Here is a 23,809-nt window from a genome sequence, read left to right as displayed (position 1 = left end):
TCTCTCCCCTGAGCAGAGCACTAGCCGCCCACCCCCCAAGTCCCATTGGTGCTAACGGGCGCTGCAGGTGCTCACCCCGCCGGAACACAGGCCAAAGGGGCCAGCTGGAGCCCACCCCCCCTTCCAGCCTGGGGGACCAAGGGGCACTGGAGGCCACCAAGAATCACCAGCCCACCACAACCATCCCCCCCCCCAGCCCCCCCCCCTGTCGCTGGCTGCCTCTAGGGCTTGTGTAGCCTCCTCACCGTCCTGCACAAATCTGCCCTGGCCTGCAGCTCACCTCTGGGCGTTGTGCCCCTCCGCTCCACCCCCGCTGTGATCTGCCAGCTAGAGATCCCTCCCACCTCTCCTGGTCCCCTCCCACCCTGCACCCTCAGTCCCTGGGGGTCTGCCCCCCTTACACTGAGATCCCGGCCTGCCCCACACCAGGGGGAGAGAGAATGCTGAAGACCCCATGCTAACCCCTGCCCTGCGGCCCAGCTGACTTGGTTAGCTCATGAAGGAGCCCATCCATTGAGAACATCGATGACAGGCACCGGGAAGGAGTTTTCCCACTGGGCATTGGCAGGAGGCTGTGGGGGTGAAGGACTCCCTTCCCCTGGATATCAGCTCCCTATAGAGAGACAGCCCATTTCACACACACACACCTGCCTCAGAAAACGGGCCTGGCTTATCCCCAGGGACAGGCCAGAGGCCAGTCAAGGCTAGCGAATTTGCATGAAGGTTGGGAAGAGCAAGTAGGACATTGCACTACTGACCCCAATCTGGAAGATGCAGCAACCCGTTGGTTACAGGATCGGAGGGGCAGGGGCCTCGTTAAAGGACCCTGGAGAATGGGCTTTGCCCGTGTTTCTCCTATTTCTCATTCCATCAACGAATGCAGCTTCTGGGGCAGAGGGAGGGAAGCGGGGAGTGGAGTGTAAAGGCTTAAGCTCACCTTTTCTCTGTGGAGCCCAGGGATCGGCCCCTGATGCAGGTCACCAGTGAAGCGAATTTGCTGGCCTCAGACTGGGCACACAGGAAACCCAGATGGGATCCGATGGGGATGAAGCCCAGAGGGGTCTAGAAGATACTCTGCATCCCATAGCCTAGCCCAGAGCATGGCTTGAGCCACTCTACAGAATTTGAGAGCGTGGGCTGGAAATCTCTGCTCAGTTCCGAGGCTGGTTCAGTAACCTAGAAAGTGGCTCTTCCTCTGTTCAACTTGATGGGATCATCCCAACGGGGAGTCTGTCCATATGACACCCCCCCACACACACACACTCCACTTCAGCATGACTGGCAGCCTCACGTCGGGAGGGGCAGATGAGAGTAACGGGGATGCCCCAGGGCTGAGTGGGTCTGCAGCCCAAGAGCAAGGCTGTGACCCTAACAGCAGGCGCAGGCTGGGGGCTGGCACGGAGACGCATTGGCACAGCGGTGCCGGGGGGTGTCCCAGTCCGTGCCTGCCTTACGCCGGTGCTATTACTCCCTTGCTGTCATGAGCACAAAGTTCCCTGTGTCTTGACAGGCCAATCGCACTAAACAACAGTAAAACTGAAGGGTTGCTTTACTGGCATTTTTACAATCCACAGCGAACACTGAATACAAGAGGCGTCACAATCCCAGCCCATCTCCGAGCGCCGGGAGCAAAGGGGGTCAGCTGAAACCTGCCTCCTGACCTACTCCACACCCGCTGTCTCCAGTGCTGCCTGGCTCAGCTAAGCCTCACAGTTTGGAATCGTTAGTGGCGATCTATTTCCAAGCGTAAGAGAAAGGGAGGGGGGGAAAAAAACAGACTGAATAAATCCTGACCTAGTGTATCATCTCTAACACTGTGCTTCTGCGGCGCTGCCCAGCCCACAGGGAGCCCCACAACCACTGTCAGGAGGTAGTTGCCCTATTTCACGGATGGGGAAACTGAGGCACAAAGTGCTGCGACCTGTCCAAATTCACCCAGCAAGACCTGGGAAAGGAACCCCACTGTCCTGTCCTCTGGCCACTAGACCACGTTTCCCTCCCCGATGTGGCTGCATTTTTATCAAGGGAGTGTCGATAACAATATAAACCCCAAGAGCAAAGGTAGAGTCACCAGAACCCAATGGAGAAACCCACATCCTGACCCAGCTCCGCTTAGTGCTTACAGAGCGTAGGGCTTTTACGTCTCCAAAACCCTTCACACGGAGTCATGAACTCGTGACTTCCCTGGGAGACTGGGAAGTAGGATCATGATTTCAGCGGTGGGGAAAACTGAGGTACCGAAGTGGGAAGTGACTAGCTCTACAGGGAATCAATGGTAAAGCTAAGAATAGAACCCAGGAGTCCTGACTCCCAGTCCCTCAACCCCCTCCTCTAACTACTAGACCCCAGAGCCAGGAATAGAACCCAGAGAATGGGTTGGAAGGGACCTCAGGAGGTCATCTAGTCCAACCCCCTGCTCAAAGCAGGACCAGTCCCCAATTTTTGCCCCAGATCCCTAAATGACCCCCTCAAGGATTGAACTCACAACCCTGGGTTTAGCAGGCCAATGCTCGAACCACTGAGCTATCCCTCCTGGCTCTCTGTCCTCCACTCACCTGACTTAGCTACCTCCCCACTTGCAGACAGGGAGAGTGAGCTATTGGTAACATCTGACATTAATGAGAACCTCCAAGCCCCGAAACGTCCTGTCCCCTCACCCGCTGGCGTTGCCCCTCCAGCCCTTACGATGTCGCTTTTCAAATAACCAGGTCAGTTCAACGCACTAAATCCACCTTAAACTCCCCTTTTCCAGCCCCTCTCCAGAGAAACACCCCCTGCAATCAACCAACCTCCATCATGCGCTGCACACTTAAAAGCATGTGTCTGCAAACATTTATCCCCCACTGCAGCCTCCATGGGGACAAAGTTGTTTATAACTAGGCCCTGGGCCTCTCTATCCAAATGCTAAGTGGGGGGTGCTCTTTGTTCCCTGGATGACGGGTGAATTCACCCCCACCCCCATTTGTTGAACACCGCCCGCTCTCTCCTAATACAAAACCCTTGTGCATCCTCTTATACATTGCGTTCATTGAAAGTGAAGGGCAGCAAATGTAACCCGGTGCATTGTGTGAAAAAGTATTTCCTTTGATCTATGTAGCCAGTGGAACTCATTGCCACAAGACAGCATCGAGACCAAGAGCTTTCCAGGATTCAATACAGGGTCAGACATTTATACGGATAAGAACATTGCAGGTTAGATTTCCTTGGTTCTTTTCTGGCCCTTCCCCTCTGAAGAGGTTTGGTTTACTAGATGGATCCCTTTTTGGGGTCCATCGTAAACAAGGGGACCATGGAGGCCTGGCCCCACTGAAGCCAATGATAACAGATTCCAACGGGCCCACAATTTCACCCTAAGCAAGCATCCACACTAGTTTCCATTCTGGTTGCCCAAGCCCGGTATCCTGTCTCTAACAGTCACCAGGACCAGCTGCTTCAGAAGAAGGAAGAACTCCCCCAGTGGTCAATTTGGGGACAATGTGCGCTTGGAGGAAGTTTCCCCTAACCCCGGCAGCTTGAGGTTGGCTCATGGCCTGAGAGACCCAGCATTGTGCCCCACCCCGTGTAATTGTGGCTGTTCTCAGCCCCAGGAATGGCTGACCCTTGGCCATCCACCCTGCTAAGCTCTTGGTTTCACGGTGATCTCCCGGGAGCAAATTTCACAGGTTAGTTTCTTTACAGGGGTTTTAAAATTCGCTGCCTTTGCAATGGGGCTGGACACCCCTGCATTCTCGTCTTCCGAGAAGGGCAAATGGGCGCAGTCAGTGGGAGGAAGCAGGCTGGGTCTCATGGCCCTAAATGGATTCACCATCACAAGTTCGATCAAAATGCAAAACCCTCAACGGGCGAGGGTTTGAAGTTTCCCAGGGAACGTTTCACACCCGGCCCTGATTTAAAGCCACTGGGGCCTGCAGGCTGGGTTTGAATGCAAGGCAGGTTTCTTGCTCCCTCAGCTGGGGCTGCTAAGGAGGCAGGCTGCTCTGCCCCAGGGGTTTGGCGTGGTTCCGAAGGGGCCCCCGTGGGCTCTGAAGGGAGGGGTGTGTTTCTCCCAGCCCCCAACGACCTCCAGAGCAAAGGGGGCAGGCGTAGAACCATCACCAGGCTGGCGAGCTGTGCTATAAACTCACAGGATCCTTGTGCTTGGACTGGGGACCAGAAAATCCTTTAGGACGTAACCCCCAAAACACAGACACACTCCACCCCCCTCCACACACACACACACTCCCCACACCCCAGTTGCATGGAGCAGGTCTTGCTTCAATCGGGGAACCACCACCACACCACCAAAGTTAACACACAGGCCTGAAGGGAAGCCACCAGCCGGCCGGGGGGGCAGGCCAATGGCACAGCTTCATCCTTGATCCCTGCCAGCACGGCTGCGCCCGTCCCCGTGCTGCAGGGAGAAGGCGGCTGCCAGGAACGTTCAGCGCCGGGGGGCGGTTTCCGTCCAATATCAGAGCTGGAGTCCGTGCAGCGACGCCCCCGGCTGGTGCTTCTGTCGTGGTTCATCCTGGTCTCTCCCAGCCAGCGGGCGGGGGCGGGCGTGTGCTCACGGAGGAGTCAGCGGGGCCCCAAAAACGGGGCCGGCTGGGACAGGACGCAGAGGAAATAACCGACAGAGCAGTCGCGGCGCTGTCCCCGATGCCGCCTTGGGCAGCACCGCTCCCCACACGCTGGGCTGCCCAGCTTGGCTCGGGACCGGGCACTGCGTGAGGGACCTGCATTTCCTACAGGCTGCGAGCCCGTACTGAAGAGACCATGTGCACTTCGCGGGCTAACCCCTGGGCCTGCACTTCCACCAGCCACAGTCCGGTCCCCCAGAGAAACAAAGTCACAGCCCTGCTCCCTGGAAAAGCTTTCCCGGGCACCCTTGCCAACGCCCCGCCCCCGCCCCCGCCCCCTAGCTATTCATCCCCAGCAGCAATCAGAGGTCAGCAGCATGCTGGCACCATGTGGAGTCAGACGCCTCCTGGGGGTGGGTTGGGGGGGGGGGTGTCATCCTGGATTTTACCACCTGCCCCCCATTCTTCTGTCCACCAGCAAGGATCCACTTTGTCTGGAGACGAGCCCTCTTGAGACAGCAGGCGGGGCAGGGTGGGGGGGATGCCAGCTGAACCCGCCTTTATCCACAGGGAGGAGGCGTTCCCGGCTCACGAACCCGCCCCATTGCCCTGAGGGGGTGAGACCCTTTCCCAGCCAGACACTCCCCACCCCAACAGGGAAGGTCACGCGCCTTCGGGAGGCTGCTCATGGGGCAGAGCCCTCCCGTCGCCCTGCCAGGGGGCTAGTTGGCCTTGTAGACGTCCTTGCGGCACCGCACCTCCTTCAGCACCCGCGCCCGGAAGCTGTCCCAGTCCTCGCCACTCAGCCGCTGCAGCCCCAGGGCCCGGTGCAGCTCCCGGCAGTGGGTCCGCAGGAACGGGTTGTATTCCTTCTCCTCGCCGATGGTGGAGGGGCACTGGGGCGGGGAGAGATGGGGACAGGTCAGCGCGCGTACAGCGGACCGCGGCCACCGACGCGCCCCGCGCAGAGCTGCAGCCCGTTGAGACTCCAGATCCCAGCATGAAAGAGGCAACGCACACTGCATGGCATAATCCCCAGAAGGGGCACCGAGCCTGCAGCCTGTTTGCATCCAAAATCCATAACTTCTCCAGCTCCTTTTACCTAGAGACCGGCTCCTATAAACCAGTTTCAAAGCTATTTCCCTTTACTATTTGGATTGTCGTAACCCCAGCACTCCATTGTGCCAGGGGCTGTATAAACACAAGAGATTACTCAAACGCGGCTGCCTCTGTGGTGGGGTTTGGCAGCCGTATATAACAGCAACAGCAGCAAGCTCCAGCGGGGTTAGGATGGGAAGCCAAGACAGACCCCAAGTGCAGATGAAACCCTGCGAGGCGAATTTAGGAAGGTGGAATGGAATTACTCGGGGGCCCAGTGCAGAGACTATCTGCCCTTAACAGTGGCCCCAATAGGGTCAAGACACATTAATGGGGTACAGGGAGGGTGTTTAGGGGTGCAGAGGGAGTGGACACTGCTGTGGCCTGTGCCCTACGGGTTATGGCTATCTAGCGAGCTGCAGATGCATGGGGAGCAGCTTGGGGGTGGGGGTCCTTCAGTGAATGAGGCAGGGACCATGGGGGCAAAGGGACTTGGCCCCTGCTTGCCAAGCATAACCCTTCGAATGCTGGATTTTGCAGGCTGCCGGCCGCATGGTGACAGATTAATATAGTGCAACATACAGCCGACCCCAGACAGCCATTCTCCTGGCCTTGCCCCAGCACCCGATTCCCTTTGGGTTCCTGCGGGGCGGGTGTGAATTCAAACCAGCCTGTGCCCCCCGCCGCCAGGCTAGGAAACAGCTGGATCCGAGCAGCAGGGGAAGCGGCACCAGCTTCCGGCCACGTGTTTCCCAGCCCCGGCACAGGGAGAGAGAGAGGGGGGAAGAGCCAGGAAAGCGGAACCGGGCCCCGCGCGAGGGGCACCTGCACCGGATGCCAAGGCCCGGGCGCACTCCCCCACCGGCACTCACCGTGCTCCTCTTCTCCAGCCGCTGCTGATTCACCCACTGCAGCTTCTGCTCCAGCACGGGGTTCTCCAGCTCCAGCAGGCTGGCAAACGTCAGGCAGTCCAGGGCATATTCGTGTCCTTGGGGAGCAGAGAGGGCAGTGAACGGGGGGGAGGGGGCTGGCCCGGGCTGGGGCTCCGGTTAAGAGCACGGACTGGCGAGCCAAGCACCCAGCAGGGAGCCAGGCGGCCTGGGTTCTATTCCCGCCTGTGCCGGCCCCTCGCCGGGCTTCTGCCATATGGGACCATCACTTGCTGCCCTCCAGGGTGGCTGGGTGGGGCAGGCAAGGGGCCAGCAGATCGGCTAGAGACGGGTGAGGGGCATGGAGCCAAGGAAACCAGAGCTCTGGACAGAGCAGGAAGGTCAGAAGCAGCCGCGATGCCCCTCAACCCAAGTTCCCTCTACGCTGTGTGCCCAGGCAGCTGCCTATTGAGCCCCGCGCAGGGGCTTGGGTCAGCGACAGGGAGAGGAGCCTCTCCCCACCAGCCCCGCCATGGTCCTGCCCCGGACTTGCCAGGACCAGGGGAGAGGAGCCCCACCCTGGGCTCGGGCCAGGCCTGCTGGAGCTGGCGTGCCCAGGGGGAGGCACCCCTCCCCCAGCCCCAAGCTGCTGCTGCCAGAGAGGGCTGGGGGGGAGTCTTCTCTCCCCACCACTGCCCAGGGCAGCCTGCACCCCACACCCGTCATCCCTGGCCCCACCCCAGAGCCCGCACCCCAGCCTTGAGCCCCCACCCGCACCCCAAACCCCCATCCCAGAGCCTTCACCCCGAGCTGGAGCCCTCACCCCGTGCACCCCAACCCTCTGTCCCAGCCCTGAGCCCCCTCCCACACCCCAAACCCTTCATCCCCAGTCTCACCCCAGAGCCCGCATCCCCCCCGCAGCCCAACCCTCTGCCCCTGCCCTGAGCCCCCTCCCACACCCCAAACCCCTCATCCCCAGGCCCACACCAGAGCCTGCATCTCCCCCGCAGCCCAACCCTCTGCCCCTGCCCTGAGCCCCCTCCCACACCCCAAACCCTTCATCCCCAGTCTCACCCCAGAGCCCGCATCCCCCCCGCAGCCCAACCCTCTGCCCCCTCACACACCCCAAACCCCTCATCCCCAGGCCCACACCAGAGCCTGCATCCCCCCCATACCCCAACCCTCTGCTCCTGCCCTGAGCCCCCTCCCACACCCCAAACCCCTCATCCCCAGGCCCACACCAGAGCCTGCATCTCCCCCATACCCCAACCCTCTGCCCCTGCCCTGAGCCCCCTCCCACACCCCAAACCCTTCATCCCCAGTCTCACCCCAGAGCCCGCATCCCCCCCGCAGCCCAACCCTCTGCCCCTGCCCTGAGCCCCCTCCCGAACCCCAAACCCCTCATCCCCAGTCCCACCCCAGAGCCCGCATCCTACCCCCAGCCTATGTCTTTTGTTATGTGCACTGATACGGAGGTGATGTGTCACATTCACTCCGCACATGGACGTAAGAAACGTGCGGGAACGCTGCCCTCAATCCCACCCAGCAGCAGCCCGCCCCGTTCTGCCCCAGCCTCGCCCCCAACCTGCCCCTCGGCCGTGGACAGATACCAGGCTCACGGATGAGACCCCGGCCGTGCTTTGGCGCCAAGTGGGCCCAGGCCCAGGAGCGGGGACTCCTTCCCCTCCTTGCAGGTCTAGGTCAGCGCCGCAGGCTGCCTTGCGCCCCCGTCCCCGGCGCTTTGCCGATGCAGCCGAGCGGGGACCCTCACCTGGTGCAGCGACCCCTCACCCTCGTCTCCCACAGCGGCCAGGCTGCGCTCCTGCCCCTGTGCAGCGGGACATGGAGATCGGGGGATTCCCCCGGCCTCTGCTCCCCCACTTTCCCTGCCCCACAAACCCCACCCTCGAGCCTGCTGCCTGGCAGGGGGCGCTCACCTGGCCAGAGCAGCGTGTCCTCTGCCAGGTCCGCAGCTGTGTCCAGAGAGGTCAGCATGGTTTCCGGCGTCCCCTCGAATATCCGCCCTGCAAGACCGGGGGACCACATGTTACTGGGGAGGGGATCGCAGTCCCCACACACCGGGAGCCCCACGCACCGCAGGGCTCCGTTCCCTATGGGCGCCGGCCTCCCTGGGTCGCAGGCCAAGGGCCAACCCCCTCCCCCCATGAGGAGCTGTTTCGCTTGCCCCTCTCTCACGTGGGGTGTTTACAACCCAGGCCCCACGGCAGGGTCTTGCAGCCCCCACCCACCACCATGACAGCAGTGCCCGAACTCCACAGGCCGCCCCACCCCCTCTCACACCTTGCTCCGCAAAGCGTCTGTGAGCGGCCCCAGCCCCCAGAGGATAATGGACTCTCTACTGCTGCTGCGGAGGGGGAGCGCCCCCCCGAGATCCAGGGGCAGAGACAGGAGCTTCTAGAGCCAGAGGACCTAAGTTTCGCCCCCGATGCTGCCAACGGGGCGCAGACCCCACTGTCCCCAGAGTGACGTGGGGCAGAGGGAGGTCGGGGGAAGGAACCAAAGAGCAACTGAGGGCTGGTTAGTGGGGCTGTTAGTCCCTGACAAAAAACAATGCCCCGGCCCCTCCTTTCCCCCAACACTAAAATGCAGCCCCCTCTGGGGAGGAACAGGGAAGCTTAGGGAAGCCCGACCTCGTGCCAGCCACATCTTGTTCATCCTGAAGAGTGAAGGGAGGAAGCAGGTGGGCCCAACCCCCCCCAGTGAGCTGTGCCTCCCTCCGCAGGGCAGATACCATAGACAGAACCAAAGGAGCCCAGCTCACCGCAGCCCGAGAGGAAGAGGAGGTCTCCAGAGAAGAGGCAGGCCGGCCCCTCGAAGGGCTTCCCATCCAGCACGTAGACCATGTGCCCCACGGTGTGCCCCGGGGTGAAGAGAGCCTTGAAGCGCAGCTGTCCCACGGTGACGGTCTCCTTATCCGAGAGGGGGCTGCACGGGGGCAGGACAGGAGGCTGTTAGGGTCCTGGGAGGATGCTCTGGCAGGGTGTGGAAGCCAGATGGATTGCTCTGGACTCTGGGGCCAGGCTGATCCCCTGACCGGGGGATGCCCCCAGCCCGCCCTGCGGACAGGCCTCAGACGCAAAGGCTAGGCCAGCAGTGACCATCCATGCACTGGCCGCAGATCGGCCCACACGTGACATGAGTTTGGCAGGGCTCAGCCCAGCTCCCAGGGGACGCATGACCCCGTCACCATCCCGAGGGGCAGACGCAGGAGAGAAGGCGGTGACGAAGCAGGGCTATGAAGACCGTGCTGCCCGCTCGCCCCGGAGGGTAGGGGAGGCCTGGGGTGGAGTCCCAGACCCTGTGGGCATGCGCCCCCTCCACTCCCCGGCCAGGGACCCAGCACCGCTTACTTGGTGAGCTCCGGGATGGCATCGCAGGCACTGCCATACACCCTGCAGGAGCCGTAACGCCGTCTCAGCACCATGTTCCCCCCGCTGTGATCCCTGCACGAGAGAGACGGTCAGCTCCCCCCGCCAGCTGAGCTCCCCCGTGATCCCTGCACGAGAGACTGTCAGCTCCCCCCGCCAGCCGAGCCCCCCTACCCTCCGGGGCGAGGTGTGATCCCTGCATGAGAGACTGTCAGCTCCCCCCGCCAGCCGAGCCCCCCCCCACTGTGATCCCTGCACGAGAGACTGTCAGCTCCCCCCGCCAGCCGAGCCCCCCTACCCTCCGGGGCGAGGTGTGATCCCTGCATGAGAGACTGTCAGCTCCCCCCGCCAGCCGAGCCCCCCCCCACTGTGATCCCTGCACGAGAGACTGTCAGCTCCCCCCGCCAGCCGAGCCCCCCTACCCTCCGGGGCGAGGTGTGATCCCTGCATGAGAGACTGTCAGCTCCCCCCGCCAGCCGAGCCCCCCCCCACTGTGATCCCTGCACGAGAGACTGTCAGCTCCCCCCGCCAGCCGAGCCCCCCGCTCCCCCCGTGATCCCTGCGCGAGAGACTGTCAGCTCCCCCCGCCAGCCGAGCCCCCCCCCACTGTGATCCCTGCACGAGAGACTGTCAGCTCCCCCCGCCAGCCGAGCCCCCCGCTCCCCCCGTGATCCCTGCGCGAGAGACTGTCAGCTCCCCTCGCCAGCCGAGCCCCCCCCACTGTGATCCCTGCACGAGAGACTGTCAGCTCCCCCCGCCAGCCGAGCCCCCCCCACTGTGATCCCTGCACGAGAGACGGTCAGCTCCCCCCGCCAGCCGAGCCCCCCCCACTGTGATCCCTGCACGAGAGAGACTGTCAGCTCCCCCCGCCAGCCGAGCCCCCCCCACTGTGATCCCTGCATGAGAGACTGTCAGCTCCCCCCGCCAGCCGAGCTCCCCCGTGATCCCTGCATGAGAGACTGTCAGCTCCCCCCGCCAGCCGAGCCCCCCCGCTCTCCCCGTGATCCCTGCGTGAGAGACTGTCAGCTCCCCCCACCAGCCGAGCCCCCTGCCCCCCCATGATCCCTGCACCAGAGACTGTCAGTTCCCCCCGCCAGCCGAGCCCCCCGCCCCCCCCACTGATCCCTGCACCAGAGACTGTCAGCTCCCCCCACCAGCCGAGCCCCCCCGCTCCCCCCGTGATCCCTGCGCGAGAGACTATCAGCTCCCCCCACCAGCCGAGCCCCCCCGCTCCCCCCGTGATCCCTGCGCGAGAGACTGTCAGCTCCCCCCGCCAGCCGAGCCCCCCTACCCTCCGGGGCGAGGTGTGATCCCTGCATGAGAGACTGTCAGCTCCCCCCGCCAGCCGAGCCCCCCCGCTCTCCCCGTGATCCCTGCGTGAGAGACTGTCAGCTCCCCCCACCAGCCGAGCCCCCTGCCCCCCCATGATCCCTGCACCAGAGACTGTCAGTTCCCCCCGCCAGCCGAGCCCCCCGCCCCCCCCCACTGATTCCTGCACCAGAGACTGTCAGTTCCCCCCGCCAGCCGAGCCCCCCGCCCCCCCCCACTGATTCCTGCACCAGAGACTGTCAGTTCCCCCCGCCAGCCGAGCCCCCCGCCCCCCCCCACTGATTCCTGCACCAGAGACTGTCAGCTCCCCCCGCCAGCCGAGCCCCCGAGCCCCCCCCACTGTGATCCCTGCATGGGAGACTGTCAGCTCCCCCCACCAGCCGAGCCCCCCCCGCGATCCCTGCACGAGAGACTGTCAGCTCCCCCCGCCAGCTGAGCCCCCCGCTCCCCCCACTGTGATCCCTGCACGAGAGACTGTCAGCTCCCCCTACCAGCCGAGCCCCCCGCCCCCACTGTGATCCCTGCACGAGAGACTGTCAGCTCCCCCTACTAGCCGAGCCCCCCGCCCCCACTGTGATCCCTGCACGAGAGACTGTCAGCTCCCCACACCAGGCGCTCCTACCCCCAGCCGAGCCCCCCACCCTCACGCCCCCACCGCTGTGATCCCTACACGAGAGACTGTCAGCTCCCCCCACCACCCTGCCTGGAGTCCCCTCCCACACCCTGAACCCCTCATTTCTGGCCCCACCCCAGAACCCGCACCTCCAGCCCAGAGCTTGTACCTCCTCCTACACCCCAACCCCCTGCCCCAGCCTGGAGCCCCCTCCCATACTCCAAACCTCTCGGCTCCCCCCCCAGCCCGGAGCTTCCTCCTGCACCCCTAGCCCCTCATCCCTGGCCCCACCCCAGAGCCCGCACCCCTCTCGCACCCCAACCCACTGCCTCAGCCTGGAGCCCCCTCCTGCAGCCCAAACCCCTCATCCCCAGCCCCACCCCAGACGTTGCACCACCAGCCAGAGCCCTCACACTCCCCGCACCCCAGCCCAGAGCCCCCTCCCACACTCTGAACCCCTCAGCCCCAGCACGGAGCCCCCTCCTGCAGCCCAAACCCCTCATCCCCAGCCCCACCCCAGACGCTGCACCACCAGCCAGAGCCCTCACACCCCCCGCACCCCAGCCCAGAGCCCCCTCCTGCACTCCAAATCCCTCATCCCTGCCCCCACCCCACCCGCACCCCAGCCCCCTCATCCAGCCCGGTGGGAAGAGTGAGCGACAGAGAAAGGGGGGGATGGGGTGAATGGGGGCGGGGCCTCAGAGGAGGGGCAGGGCAAGGGGGGTAGTTTTTGTGCCTTCCCTTCCCCTCCCCCACCAGATGCTAAAACCCTCCCTGGCTTCCACTGGCACCCCAACTTTCTCCCACTGCTGACCAACCCCCCCATCCGTGCTACCTGGGGTGAGGACATCTACTCAGGGCCCCCCCACCAGGCACAGGGCCCTGCCCCCCTCCTTTAACAGCCCATCCCCGTTCAGCCGCCCCAATTCCCAGGAGAACAGGGTGCTCCATGCTTTGGGGGGGCCGGGGGACACCTCCCCACCCCCAGACAATCCCTGCTCGCTCCACTCTGAGGCTTCTCATTCGGAGGCCAGACTCCAGGCATCCCCAGCAGGGACTCGCCCTGGCGTGTGGGTGGGTGGGGTGGAGGGACGCTGGGGGTGGGGTGGGGGGACATGAGGGGAGAACGGCAGGCCTCTTGGGGCCCATCCAGCCCCCTCTGCCAGGGCACAATCATTCCCTGCAGGGCACCCCTCCCAGGCTCCCCTGCGCCCATCTGCAACCGCCCCAAACTCAGGGGGCCGTCCCCCTGGGCGATCACGCTCTCCTCTGCACACACTTACCCGCTTTTTCCGGGCTGCTCTGGCTCGGGGCCATCCCCTCGCATCCCCCATCCCCCCATATTCCCAGCCCCCGCCCCTTATCCGGCCCAGCCACATGTGCTGGGGAGAGATAAGGCAGGGCACAGCCCACGCTAAACCGCTGCCTTTCAGGAAGCGAACGTGGCTTTTGCTACAGCCCCCCGCCCCCCCCTCTGAGATCAAAGCCACCACAGTCCCTGGGGACAGCACTGGGGGCGGGGGCTAGGTCAGGACCAACCCGGATCAGAGCCGAGTTCACGGAGGTGGCAGGGGGGTGAGAGGAGGGGCTGGGGGGTGCCCTTGTGGTGGCGGGGACAAGGGGAGCAGGTGGTTGAAATGAACTGGCCAGCGAGGATGGAAGCGGGGAGGGGAGTTCCAGGGTCCCTGGCCTAGGCTGGGTTAACCCAGCTGCACGGCTCACCCACCTGGGGGAGCCTGGAAGGGGGCAGGGAAAGGGGCCGGTGTTGGGAGGGGGCAAAAGGAAGGAAAGAAGCAACTGGTGAGAGACCCGTCTTCCCCCAGGGCTGGCGCGGGGGCAGGATCGGCCAGGCCAGAGCCGATACTGCAGCCAAGCTACACGGTTCGGGGACCACGTCTCTTTAGCCCTCCTGCCAGCTCCTGCCCCCGGGCCACAGACCGACCGGGGAGCCCCAGCCTTGGCCTCTTGAGTGTGGTTAACGACGGGGCTGGCTGTGGGGTTCAGAGACGGACCATTGTCCCCTGGGAACTGGCCAGAGACCTACCAAACCCACGGTCCAGGGAGGCCCCTCAACAGCAGCCAGGACTGGGGGGCAGATTTTAAGGGCACTGCCGGCCCCGGGAGCCCCGCCCCAGCTGCAGGCAGCAGTCCAAGGCCGGGAAAGGAAGGGGCTCCCCGGGAACCCGGGCCAGGGAAGACGGGAGCCCGAAGGCCAGAGCAAGGCCAGGATTCCCTCCTCCCCCTGCTAACAAGGGACTTTCATGATGGGCTCCCCTCAGCTCCACCGACCCCCCCAGCCCCTCCCCCTGTTCCGGCACTGCCCATCACTTCCACATGGCAGCCGGACACGGCAGGGCAGGGCCCTTCCTCTCAATCCCACCCGTAGCCGCAGCCCTGGGCTCCCCACATCCTTTGCCTCCCTCCCAGCACAGCCCCACCCCCGAAGGGCAATGACCTGCCCTAGGCAGGAAGTTGGCCCCCAACCCCGTCCTGCACCCCTGTCCCCCGGAGCAGCCCCCTTACCAGTGTTTGTGGGTGCACAGGATGGCCTCCAGCGTCACCCCCTCCTTCTCGATGGCTGCCTGGAAGAAGAGACAGCGTGAGCAGCAGCCCCAGCCTGACCACAGGCTCTGCCCCCAGCCCACCCCAGGGGCTAAAGAAACAGGGAGCTGTCTGGTGGGGTGGGCTGCACCAATCAACTGGGGGACAGACATGGGAGAGGAGGTGACCAGCCAGCCAGCACCTCCCCCAATCTGGCAGCCATGTGATTTGATTCAGGCCTAGAATTGGCGAGGAAGCTGTTGATATTGGGGGGCCCGGGCTCCCCACTGCTGCACCCTCCAGTCGCTCTGACCTATCTCCACAGTGCAAAGGAACTGCCCCCAGATCCCACAGCTGCCCCCCCGCAAAAATGGGTGAGACTCGAACCCGGGACCGCCCGAGGGCTAAGTATCCCATGCCCGGCCAGCCGGGCAGGCAGGGGGCAGGATGCAAAGCCAGGGCTCCTCACGGCAGCACAGATCCCTCCCAGCCCCTGGCAGGGGTCAGGACCCCAATTCTCCAGCACACACGGCCTGCCCCAGTAATCCCCAGGGACGCGTTGGCTCAACAACATCAGCGTGGCCGTACTGGGGCAGAGCAATGGTCCATCTAACCCAGGATCCCGTCTCTGACCACTGCCGGTGCCAGGTGCTCCAGAGGGAGTGACCAGACCAGGCAATCATCGAGTGAGCCATCCCGTCCTCCACGCCCAGCCTTTGACAGTCAGAGGCTTAGGGACACCTAGAGCAGGGGGTTGCATCCATGGGCGTCGACTCCGTGGGTGCTCCGGGGCTGGAGCACCCATGGGGAAAAATTAGTGAGTGCTCTGCACCCACCGGCAGCCAAGCTCCCCGCCCCACCCCCTCCCCTGAGCACGCCGCGTCCCCACTCCTCCGCCTACCTCCCAGCACTTGCCGCCACCAAACAGCTGTAGCCACCTCCGGGAGGGAGTCGGGAACGCGGCGCGCTCAGGGGAGAAGGCGGGGGCGGGGTGGGGATTTGGGGAAGGAGTCGGAATAGGGGCAGGGAGGGGGCGGAGACTTTGGGGAAGGGGTTGGAATGGGGTCAGGACGGGGCGGGGTGGAGTCAGGGTGGGGCGGGGCGAGGCGGTGCGCGGGGAGGGGGGTCGAGCACCCACCGGCGCCAGACGAAGTCGGGGCCTATGGTTGCGTCCTTGACCATCTTGGCTAATAGCCACTGCTGGACCTGTCCTCCAGGAACTTATCTAGTTCTTTTTTTAACCCAGTTATAAGCCTCGGCCTTCACAACATCCCCCGGCAAGGAGTTCCACGGGCTGACTGGGCATTGTGCGAAAGCACTTCCTTACGTTTGTTTTAAACCTGCTGCCAGCTAATTTCATTGGGTGACCCTTGGTTCTCGTGTTCTGCGAAGTGGTAAATAACACTGCCCTGGTCACTTTCTCCGCACCCGCCATGATTTTATAGACCTCCCTCATCTCCCCCCTTCCTTGTCTTTTTCCTAAACTGAACAGTGGCAGACTTTGCACTCCCTCCTGGTACGGAAGCCATTAGACCCCCTACTTGTTTCTGTGGCCCCCCCGGACCTATTCCCAATTCCAGTGTATCCTTTTCGAGATCAGGCGACCAGATCCGCACGCAGTATTCAAGGTAAAAAGAAAAGGAGGACTTGTGGCACCTTAGAGACTAACCAATTTATTTGAGCATGAGCTTTTGTGAGCTACAGCTCACTTCATCAGATGCATACCGTGGAAAGTATAGAAGATCTTTTTATACACACAAAGCATGAAAAAATGGGGGTTTATCACTACAAAAGGTTTTCTCTCCCCCCACCCCACTCTCCTGCTGGTAATAGCTTATCTAAAGTGATCACTCTCCTTACAATGTGTATGATAATCAAGGTGGGCCATTTCCAGCACAAATCCACGGTTTAACAAGAACGTGGGGGGGGGGGAAACAAGGGGAAATAGGTTACCTTGCATAATGACTTAGCCCTTGTTCCCCCCCTCACGTTCTTGTTAAACCCTGGATTTGTGCTGGAAATGGCCCACCTTGATTATCATGCACATTGTAAGGAGAGTGATCACTTTAGATAAGCTATTACCAGCAGGAGAGTGGGGTGGAGGGAGAGAAAACCTTTTGTAGTGGTAAACACCAATTTTTTCATGCTTTGTATGTATAAAAAGATCTTCTGTACTTTCCACAGTATGCATCCGATGAAGGGAGCTGTAGCTCACGAAAGCTTATGCTCAAATAAATTGGTTAGTCTCTAAGGTGCCACAAGTCCTCCTTTTCTTTTTGCGAATCCAGACTAACACAGCTGTTACTCTGAAAAGTATTCAAGGTGTGGGCGTCCCGTGGATTTATACAGAGGCAACATGATATTTTCTGTCGTCTCATCTACCCCCTTTCCTAACGGTTCCTAACATTGCTTGCTTTTGTGACGGCCGCTGCACATGGAGTGGATGTTCTCAGAGAGCTCTCCGCACTGACCCCCCTCCCCCCCCCGATCTCTTTCTTGAGTGGTAGCAGCTACTTTAGACCCATCATTTTGTCCGGCTAGCTGGGATTCTGCTTTCCAACGTGCACGACTTTGCCTTTTGCAACGCTGAATTTCATCTGCCGCTGCGTCGCCCAGTTTGGGGAGATCCCTTTGGAACTCCGCCCTGGCAGGCTGCTCTGGGCTTCACGATCTTGAATAGTTTTGTATTGTCTGCAAATTTGGCCCCCCCGCTTTCATCTTTAGCTCAGCGGAGCCATTTCCTGCCCCAGGAGGTTTTACGACGCACAGTTTCACAAGCAGGGCGGGGCAGGCACGCTTTTTACTCTGTGTGTGTGTGTGTTGGGGGGGGGGTGTTGCAGGGAAGCGGAGCCAGCTCATGCACTGGCTGCTTCCCCAGCTGGGCAGGTGGGGAGGGCTCCACTAGAGTCAGTCCTGTCCTGCTGGTGGCCCATGCGCAGCTGGGGAATTCTGGGAAGGCTCCCCCATGCCCAGCACAGGCCCCACACTGGGAGAAGCAGTTATTTCCATGCAGCAGCTGCTCTTCCTCTGTCTCTGCCTTGTTTCCCCTCCTCCCCCCTGCTGCTTCCTGCCAGCCCCCAGGGCAGGCCCCCCTCCAAGTTCATTCCCCGGCCTGGGATTCATTGCTCTTGCCGCTAAGTGAGCTCCAGGCAACGAGGGGTTAAAAAGAACCCAGGCCAATGTAGCAGCGATCTGCATGCATGGTGGCTGATCTCCTCCCACATGCTGGGGGGGGAAAGGGGGGGCAGGCAGCGGCTTAGGCTCTGCAAGTTTGAACAAGATTCCAGAGAAGCCCCCTCCCCCCCCAGGAGGTTCCCCCGAGTGAGTCAGCCCTGCTCCCAGGTTTGGAGCCTGGCACGTCCTGGCAGCGTGCACAGGGGGCAGCTGCTCTCAGGGAGGGCGTGGCAGGCACCGCTGGTGGGTGCAGAGCCAACCGGCCGGGCACACCAGAGTGGAGCCAGCAGTTGGTTTGTACTGACCACCCTGGGTGCCATCTCGATGCCCATCGGGCAAAGCGTCCCCTATGTCAGAGACGGGGCCCCCGAGAGGCTGACGCACCAGCTGCTGCGAGCTCCTGTCGCTAGGACTGGCCATGATGAGGTTAAAAGGGGAAGCCAAGTTCTCCGTAAAGCAGGTCGTAATGAGACAGTGCACGCACCGCTGCCCTCTGCTGACTGGATTCAGAACTGCTCACCTGTGTCACGGGCCCTATAGCGCTATGATCTTAAGGGGATTCTCCTTCGCTCTGTGCAGCTGTGGGAGCAGCGGTCCACCCCACTTGCGAAATTCTGCGTGACCACAGCGTGGGGCTTGGAGACAGGCATGGAGCCTTGGTCCTACCCCAGCCCTGTGGTCCTATGCTCCCTGCCTCCCCACTGCAACTTGGGGGGGACGGGGACGGCACACAACGCCCGAGCACAGGAGAGTGACAGGGTGCGGCTGGATTTGCACACAGTCACGGAGGGCAGTTCCATTGGTGGAGGGGTATTTTAGGAGCTGGGATTCCCCCCCCCCCGCCCACCAAACAAGGGACTGCTGCATTTCCTTTCTGTGGCCTCCCCCTATGCTGCATATCTCCCTGTTCGTTCTCTCTTCCTCTCCTCCCCCCTCTACCAGCCACACACACACGCAGCTCCTGCTCTCTCTCAGCGGGTTAGCCTTTCACGCATCACCATGGTATCTGGCACCACCTTCCCTGCAAAATCAATAGCAACAGCCAAGTGCCTAGCGGGCTCCCTGGAGTCTCTGGCACCCCCCAGCCGCGGAACAAACAGGCAACAAAGGGCTGGCAGCTTTGGGCAGCAGAAAGGAGGGGGCTGGGCCCTTGGCCGCAGGGGCCTTTGAAGAGCAGGGCAGCAGGGGGGCCAGGGCTGGTTTGCCCCTTGCAGCGAGGCTGGGTGCCTGATCTTCTTTGTCCGACGCCCACCCCCCAACTGCTGCCCCCCGACGCCAGGAAGGGTGGGACAGGCAGCCCAGCGGGGAAAGGTCGGTGCTGCTGGCAAAAATCCGGCAGATCCGCAGGATACAGGGACGAGAGTGGGGAGTGGGCAGGAAGAGGGGGCACGAAGAGCAGCTCAGACACTAGCCCCCTTCCCTCCCCCGTGGCCACGGGATGGTGAAAAGGGGCGGGTCCCCTCTCCCCGCCCCTCAGCGTCAGGGACACCCTGCGCGTCTCAGTGGATCGATCCCCTGGTCAATTTCACAGCCCGGAGGGCGGGGCGCTGGCCCCGCCGGGGTGGGGAGGAGTTCTCACCTGCACGGCCAGGGGGTCTGAGGGGTCGATGGCAGCAGCAGCGTTGGAGTGGGTGTCGATGACCAGGTAGCTATAGTTGTTGGACAGCACGGGGATCGGCAGGATCTTTACCCCTGGGGTAACAGGGCAGACAGACAAGCAGCTGAGAAAGGGGCTCTGAGCCACAGCCCCAAACCCCAGGCAGCCCCAAGGGTCCGGGGACCACCCCACTCAGACTCTGACCCCGCAACGTTTGTCCTGATCCGGCCCACGGGCCAAGGGCAGCGGCATTGGAGAGTTTTGATCAGATGAGGCCCAAGTTACTGCTGGAGCGGCTCACGGGATTCAGGGGCTGTCAGCTCCTCGTGCCCAGTTAGACCCCCAGACCCCGGCCCAACCCCAACCTGGATCCACATGTTAGCGTAACTACCCCTCGTTCCCCCTGCAAGGGAACCCGGCACCTTCAGCACTAAAATCACGAGGCTCTGCCGCCTGAGCTAAAGGAGGAACTCCACTGGCTGGTGGCTGTAGTAGACTGTTACCCTCTCGTGCATCAGCTGCTAGAGGGGGGTTAGAGACCCACCCTCTCACAGGGTGTGCTACCCTGGCACCCCAGCCTGGGCCCCGGACTTGTGGGATGAGTGAGAACGGGCTCCAGAAGAGAGGAAAGGGAGGGAGCCCCAGAAGCAGCTAGGACTCACCGCTGAACATCACAGGCTGGGGAATCGAGTGGCCATGTGGATACCGCTCCCGGGCTTTCTTCATCTGCCGCCTGTAGAACAGGTAGCCCAGCCTGGTGCGGGCGTACAGGCTGTACCTGGCGGGGGGACAGGGAGAGGGACAGAGTGAGATGCAGAGACGGGTCTCCCTTCCACTCCCACCGGGGCCCAGCAACTCAGCTGCTCTCCCTGCCCTCTTTGGGTCGGGGGCAGACGTGCTGCAGAGCAACCTAGGGTGCCATTAGGTAGCATCCCCCCCGAGAAAGGGGAGAGACACAGGAAAGCATCTGGGTCTAGATTTCCCCCTGTTCCAAGAGGGGCAGCAAAAGCTTTTAGACTAAACCCTTCCTACCATCACAGGTAGCCCGTGGGGAGGTGGCCAGACTGCCGGCTTCGTCTGCCGAGTGGTGGCCAGACGAGAGATGGGGACGGGAGCCCAGGGACCGGGAAGCCAGGACACGCGGGTTACATCACAGTTCTGACGCAGGCCAGGTCTGACGCTAGAAACTACTGCCAGCAGCAAGACGTCACTTAGGGAGGGGATTTTTAAGACCTTTCTAGCCCAGCTAAAGCCCCAACGCAGAGACAGTGATACTGCCCGACAACGCTTCTGCTGGCAGAGTTCGTCCGCCGAACCAGCGCAAAATACGCCGGCAAAACCAGCATGAGCCGTGTCTCCGCACGGCGGGTTCCCTGCTACAGCGATCCCTGCAGTCACAGGGCAGGCCAGCATAGCTGTCCCTGTCCATCCCCCAAGGGCGACCCTCTCCTGCCGTACACCGGGGCAGATTCCCTCCACAGCCCTGGGCCAAACTCCCGACAGCCAGACCATCAATAGCAGCTGCAGGCGTCTTGAGAATCAGGGGGTCAGCTCCTGGGAGGGCATAAATCAGCGTAATCTCCTTGACGTCAACGGAGCTCTGAGCATTTGCGCCAGCTGGGGACCCTGGCCCCAGGCTGTTAACCTCAGTTTCCCGCTCTGCAAAATGGGGCTAATGCAGCTTCACCCACCCTTGCCTCTCTGCCCACGCCTGCTAAGCACGGCTTTGACCGCCAGCGCTGCCAGCGCCCTGGGATTGGCGCAGACCCAGCCCGTCCACCTGGCTCCCACGATCACACCAGCTCTTGGTCGGGGGGGAAGGTAGCTGCTGCAGCAGGGGCATCAACAAGAAGCCCCCCTCCCACCCCCTTCCCGAAGCCAAACTAGCCAAAGCCCGTCGCCCGACTCAGCCGGTGCACGGCCAGACACCCATGGGCTGTGCCTTTCAGCGTCCAAGCTCCACACAGAGATGATCTCACCAGTGGGGCCAGTTTCCCCAGAGAAGGGGGACTTGTGGCACCTTAGAGACTAGCCAATTTATTTGAGCATACGCTTTCGTGAGCTACAGCCCACTTCATCAGATGCATTCAGTTTTCACGAAAGCTCATGCTCAAATAAATTGGTTAGTCTCTAAGGTGCCACAAGTCCTCCTGTTCTTTTTGCAAATACAGACTAACCCGGCTGCTCCTCTGAAACCTTTCCCCAGAGAGGCACTCGGGGCAGGGGCACCACTTACAGAAGGATTTCCAAGTCAATGGATCAGCATGAACTGAGCAAACAGAGAACCAAGACACCTCCAGGTGGTTGCACAGGGGGGTGCTCCCAAGTTGGGGCAGATGGTCCTGTTACTGGGGGACAGTTCAGGTGGACAGGCTGGGTAGGAGCCAGGGGAGGAGGGGGGAGCTGAATCTCCCTGCATGTCGCTGGAGAGGCGCATGGCAGGGCTGACGGGAAGGGACGGGGGGGGGGGCGCTGATCTGCGTTACTGAGAACGCCCTGGGATGACGAATGCCAATCTGGCTTTCAGGTACCCCTTGCAACGTGGCAGAGGGGGCTGGGGGCAGGAGTGAGGGGAACTGGCAAAGCCAGGCGTGGAGAAGTCAGAACAGTGCCCAGCTGCCCCAAGCTGGCTCTCCGCCCACCCCTGAAGGCACCGTGCCAGATGTGAGACAAGGCCGGGAATCCTTGGCACGCTGGCCACGTTTCTGAGAAAGGAGCTTTGCCCTTCCCGCACCATCCACAATAAGCCTCCAGCTTATCAGGAGATCTGGAATTCCCCTGATCCCCCGGGGCATCAAAGTCCCAGCCGCTGGAGCGCTGACCTGCCCCGCCCCGGAGGAAGGGCGGAGCTGTGCCCTGGGTTCTGAGCTACGCACCCAGGGCACCCCGGACAGCTGCTGTCAACAGGCTTCCCAAGCAGGGGTGGGGAGCTGGCACATGTGGTCTGCCCAGGACACAGCGTGCGTGGTCAGGCTCAGGAAGTGAGCTCAGCGCTGGGGGGGGGGGGGGGTTAAAGTTGGGGAGACCATGCTCCCCCAGCAAGCAGGGTGAACTCACGGGCTCGGATTTCACGGCACGCAAGCCCTCAGCATCTGGAAAACTGGCCTGCAAGGAAGCTTCAGTGGGCAGCTGCTGGTTAATGGCCCTGGAGGGGCGTGGAGAAGGAATGGGGTGCGTGTATGGGAAGTGGGGTTGCTTTCACTGCTCTTGGACTCACCCAACCAGGCGTTTCCATTGATTTCTCTTGAAAGATACAAGAGCCAGCAAATATCCTGGCAGCTTGGGGGGAAGGAGTTGGGTGTAGTGGGCCACAGCAGGGACTGGTTCTATTCCCCGTTCTGGGCGGGGAGTGGGGGCTAGTGAGTGAGTTGTGTGGGGGTCTGGGAATCAGGACTCCTGGGTTCTATTCCCAGGTCCAGGAGGGGAGCGGGGTCTGGGAGCCAGGACTCCTGGGTTCTATTCCCAGGTCCAGGAGGGGAGCGGGGTCTGGGAGCCAGGACTCCTGGGTTCTATCCCTAGCTCTCCTAATCTTTGACCTTAAGCAAGCCACACACCGTCCCCGCCATCACTCCTTTCGCTCGGGGGTGCTGCAGTCCGCTATGCTGGTAGAAGGGCAGCGTTGCGGACAGCACACTGCCGGTACAACGGCCGACACGACCGCCGCCTCCCTGGGGTAGATCCGGCTTCAGGGTCCCGTCTGTACAACTGGGATCCCCCCAAGTCGCATCACAGGGTGGATGTGCCAGGCACGGGTCGCTCACGGCCGCAGAGCGCTTTGAGACACTCCAGCGGGGGGCGCTGGCATGTCAGTCATTCGAGCAGCAATCTGCCGGGTCCATGGCACTGAGCGGGGCTCAGCCGAACCCCGGCACACCTCTGGCAGAGAGACAAGGCCTGCGAGCAGGGGAAGCAGGCCCAGGCCCCATCACCACGCTGCCGGCAGTGGCAACCGCTGAAACCGGGCTTTCCGGGTGGCAAAACCGCCAGCCGGGGGGGTGGGCACCGGGGCAGGGGATGGAGATCAGCGGGCCATGGGCTTTGAGGGCTTTAGCATGAGAGCTTTCAGCTGCTCCTAGATGAGTGCTGGCAGAGCAGCCCCCCACAGAGCTGTCTGCGGGAGGGGAAGAGGAGGAAGCTGTCAGAGCATTTACCAGGGCTGCCGGTAATTTTCCAGCCTGCTCCCCACCCCCAGTCAGGCTTCTGTGCTGGTTTCTCTCCACCAATTGCACCAGCCATCCTAGTGATCATGAAACCTCCTGTTCCCTCTGCCAGGCCCCCAGCCCTGTGGTTTTAAAAGAGGAAACTTGGCTGGAGTAGCATTAACCCGTTCAGGCACACAAGCAAGGGCTGGTGGCTTTTTTGTTTTTTTTTGTCTTTAACTTATATATTTGCCTTGCTATACTGTGTGTATATGTGTGGGAGGGGGCGGGGGCGGCAGTGGGGAAGGGTAACAATTTGTGTGATGCAGAGGGGTGCTTTGACAACCTGCCAGGAGCCCAGAGGCAGCACCTAATTTGCACACATTACAACAACAAGAGTTTACATTTCTCTAGTACCTTCCCTAGCTGCGGTTCTGGAGGCATTTGGGGAAACTGAGGCACAGGGCAGGGAAGCGACACTCAGGGTTGCATATGGAACGT

At 62.0% G+C, this 23,809-nt stretch overlaps 1 protein-coding gene across 1 annotated transcript in view; it reads right to left on the bottom strand.

The window, feature by feature from the left end:
- Positions 1 to 1,531: 1,531 nt before the first annotated feature.
- LOC144272317 (putative thioesterase PNKD) overlaps positions 1,532 to 23,809 on the bottom strand; it is a 35,757-nt gene continuing 13,479 nt past the window's right edge. Inside the window, exons 2-9 of the mRNA XM_077830299.1 lie at positions 19,832 to 19,947; positions 19,152 to 19,264; positions 14,381 to 14,439; positions 9,898 to 9,990; positions 9,309 to 9,472; positions 8,464 to 8,550; positions 6,530 to 6,645; positions 1,532 to 5,455 (exon numbers count right to left, since the gene is read on the bottom strand). Of these exons, the coding sequence (XP_077686425.1) occupies positions 5,282 to 5,455; positions 6,530 to 6,645; positions 8,464 to 8,550; positions 9,309 to 9,472; positions 9,898 to 9,990; positions 14,381 to 14,439; positions 19,152 to 19,264; positions 19,832 to 19,947 (922 nt within the window). The 3' untranslated portion in view covers positions 1,532 to 5,281. The remainder of the gene's footprint in view (positions 5,456 to 6,529; positions 6,646 to 8,463; positions 8,551 to 9,308; positions 9,473 to 9,897; positions 9,991 to 14,380; positions 14,440 to 19,151; positions 19,265 to 19,831; positions 19,948 to 23,809) is intronic.

The sequence above is a fragment of the Eretmochelys imbricata genome, chromosome 11 (genome assembly GCF_965152235.1).
Source record: "Eretmochelys imbricata isolate rEreImb1 chromosome 11, rEreImb1.hap1, whole genome shotgun sequence".
NCBI lineage: Eukaryota > Metazoa > Chordata > Testudines > Cheloniidae > Eretmochelys > Eretmochelys imbricata.
The sequence above is the reverse complement of the archived record's forward strand: the minus strand, read 5'-3'. Positions and strand labels throughout refer to the sequence as shown.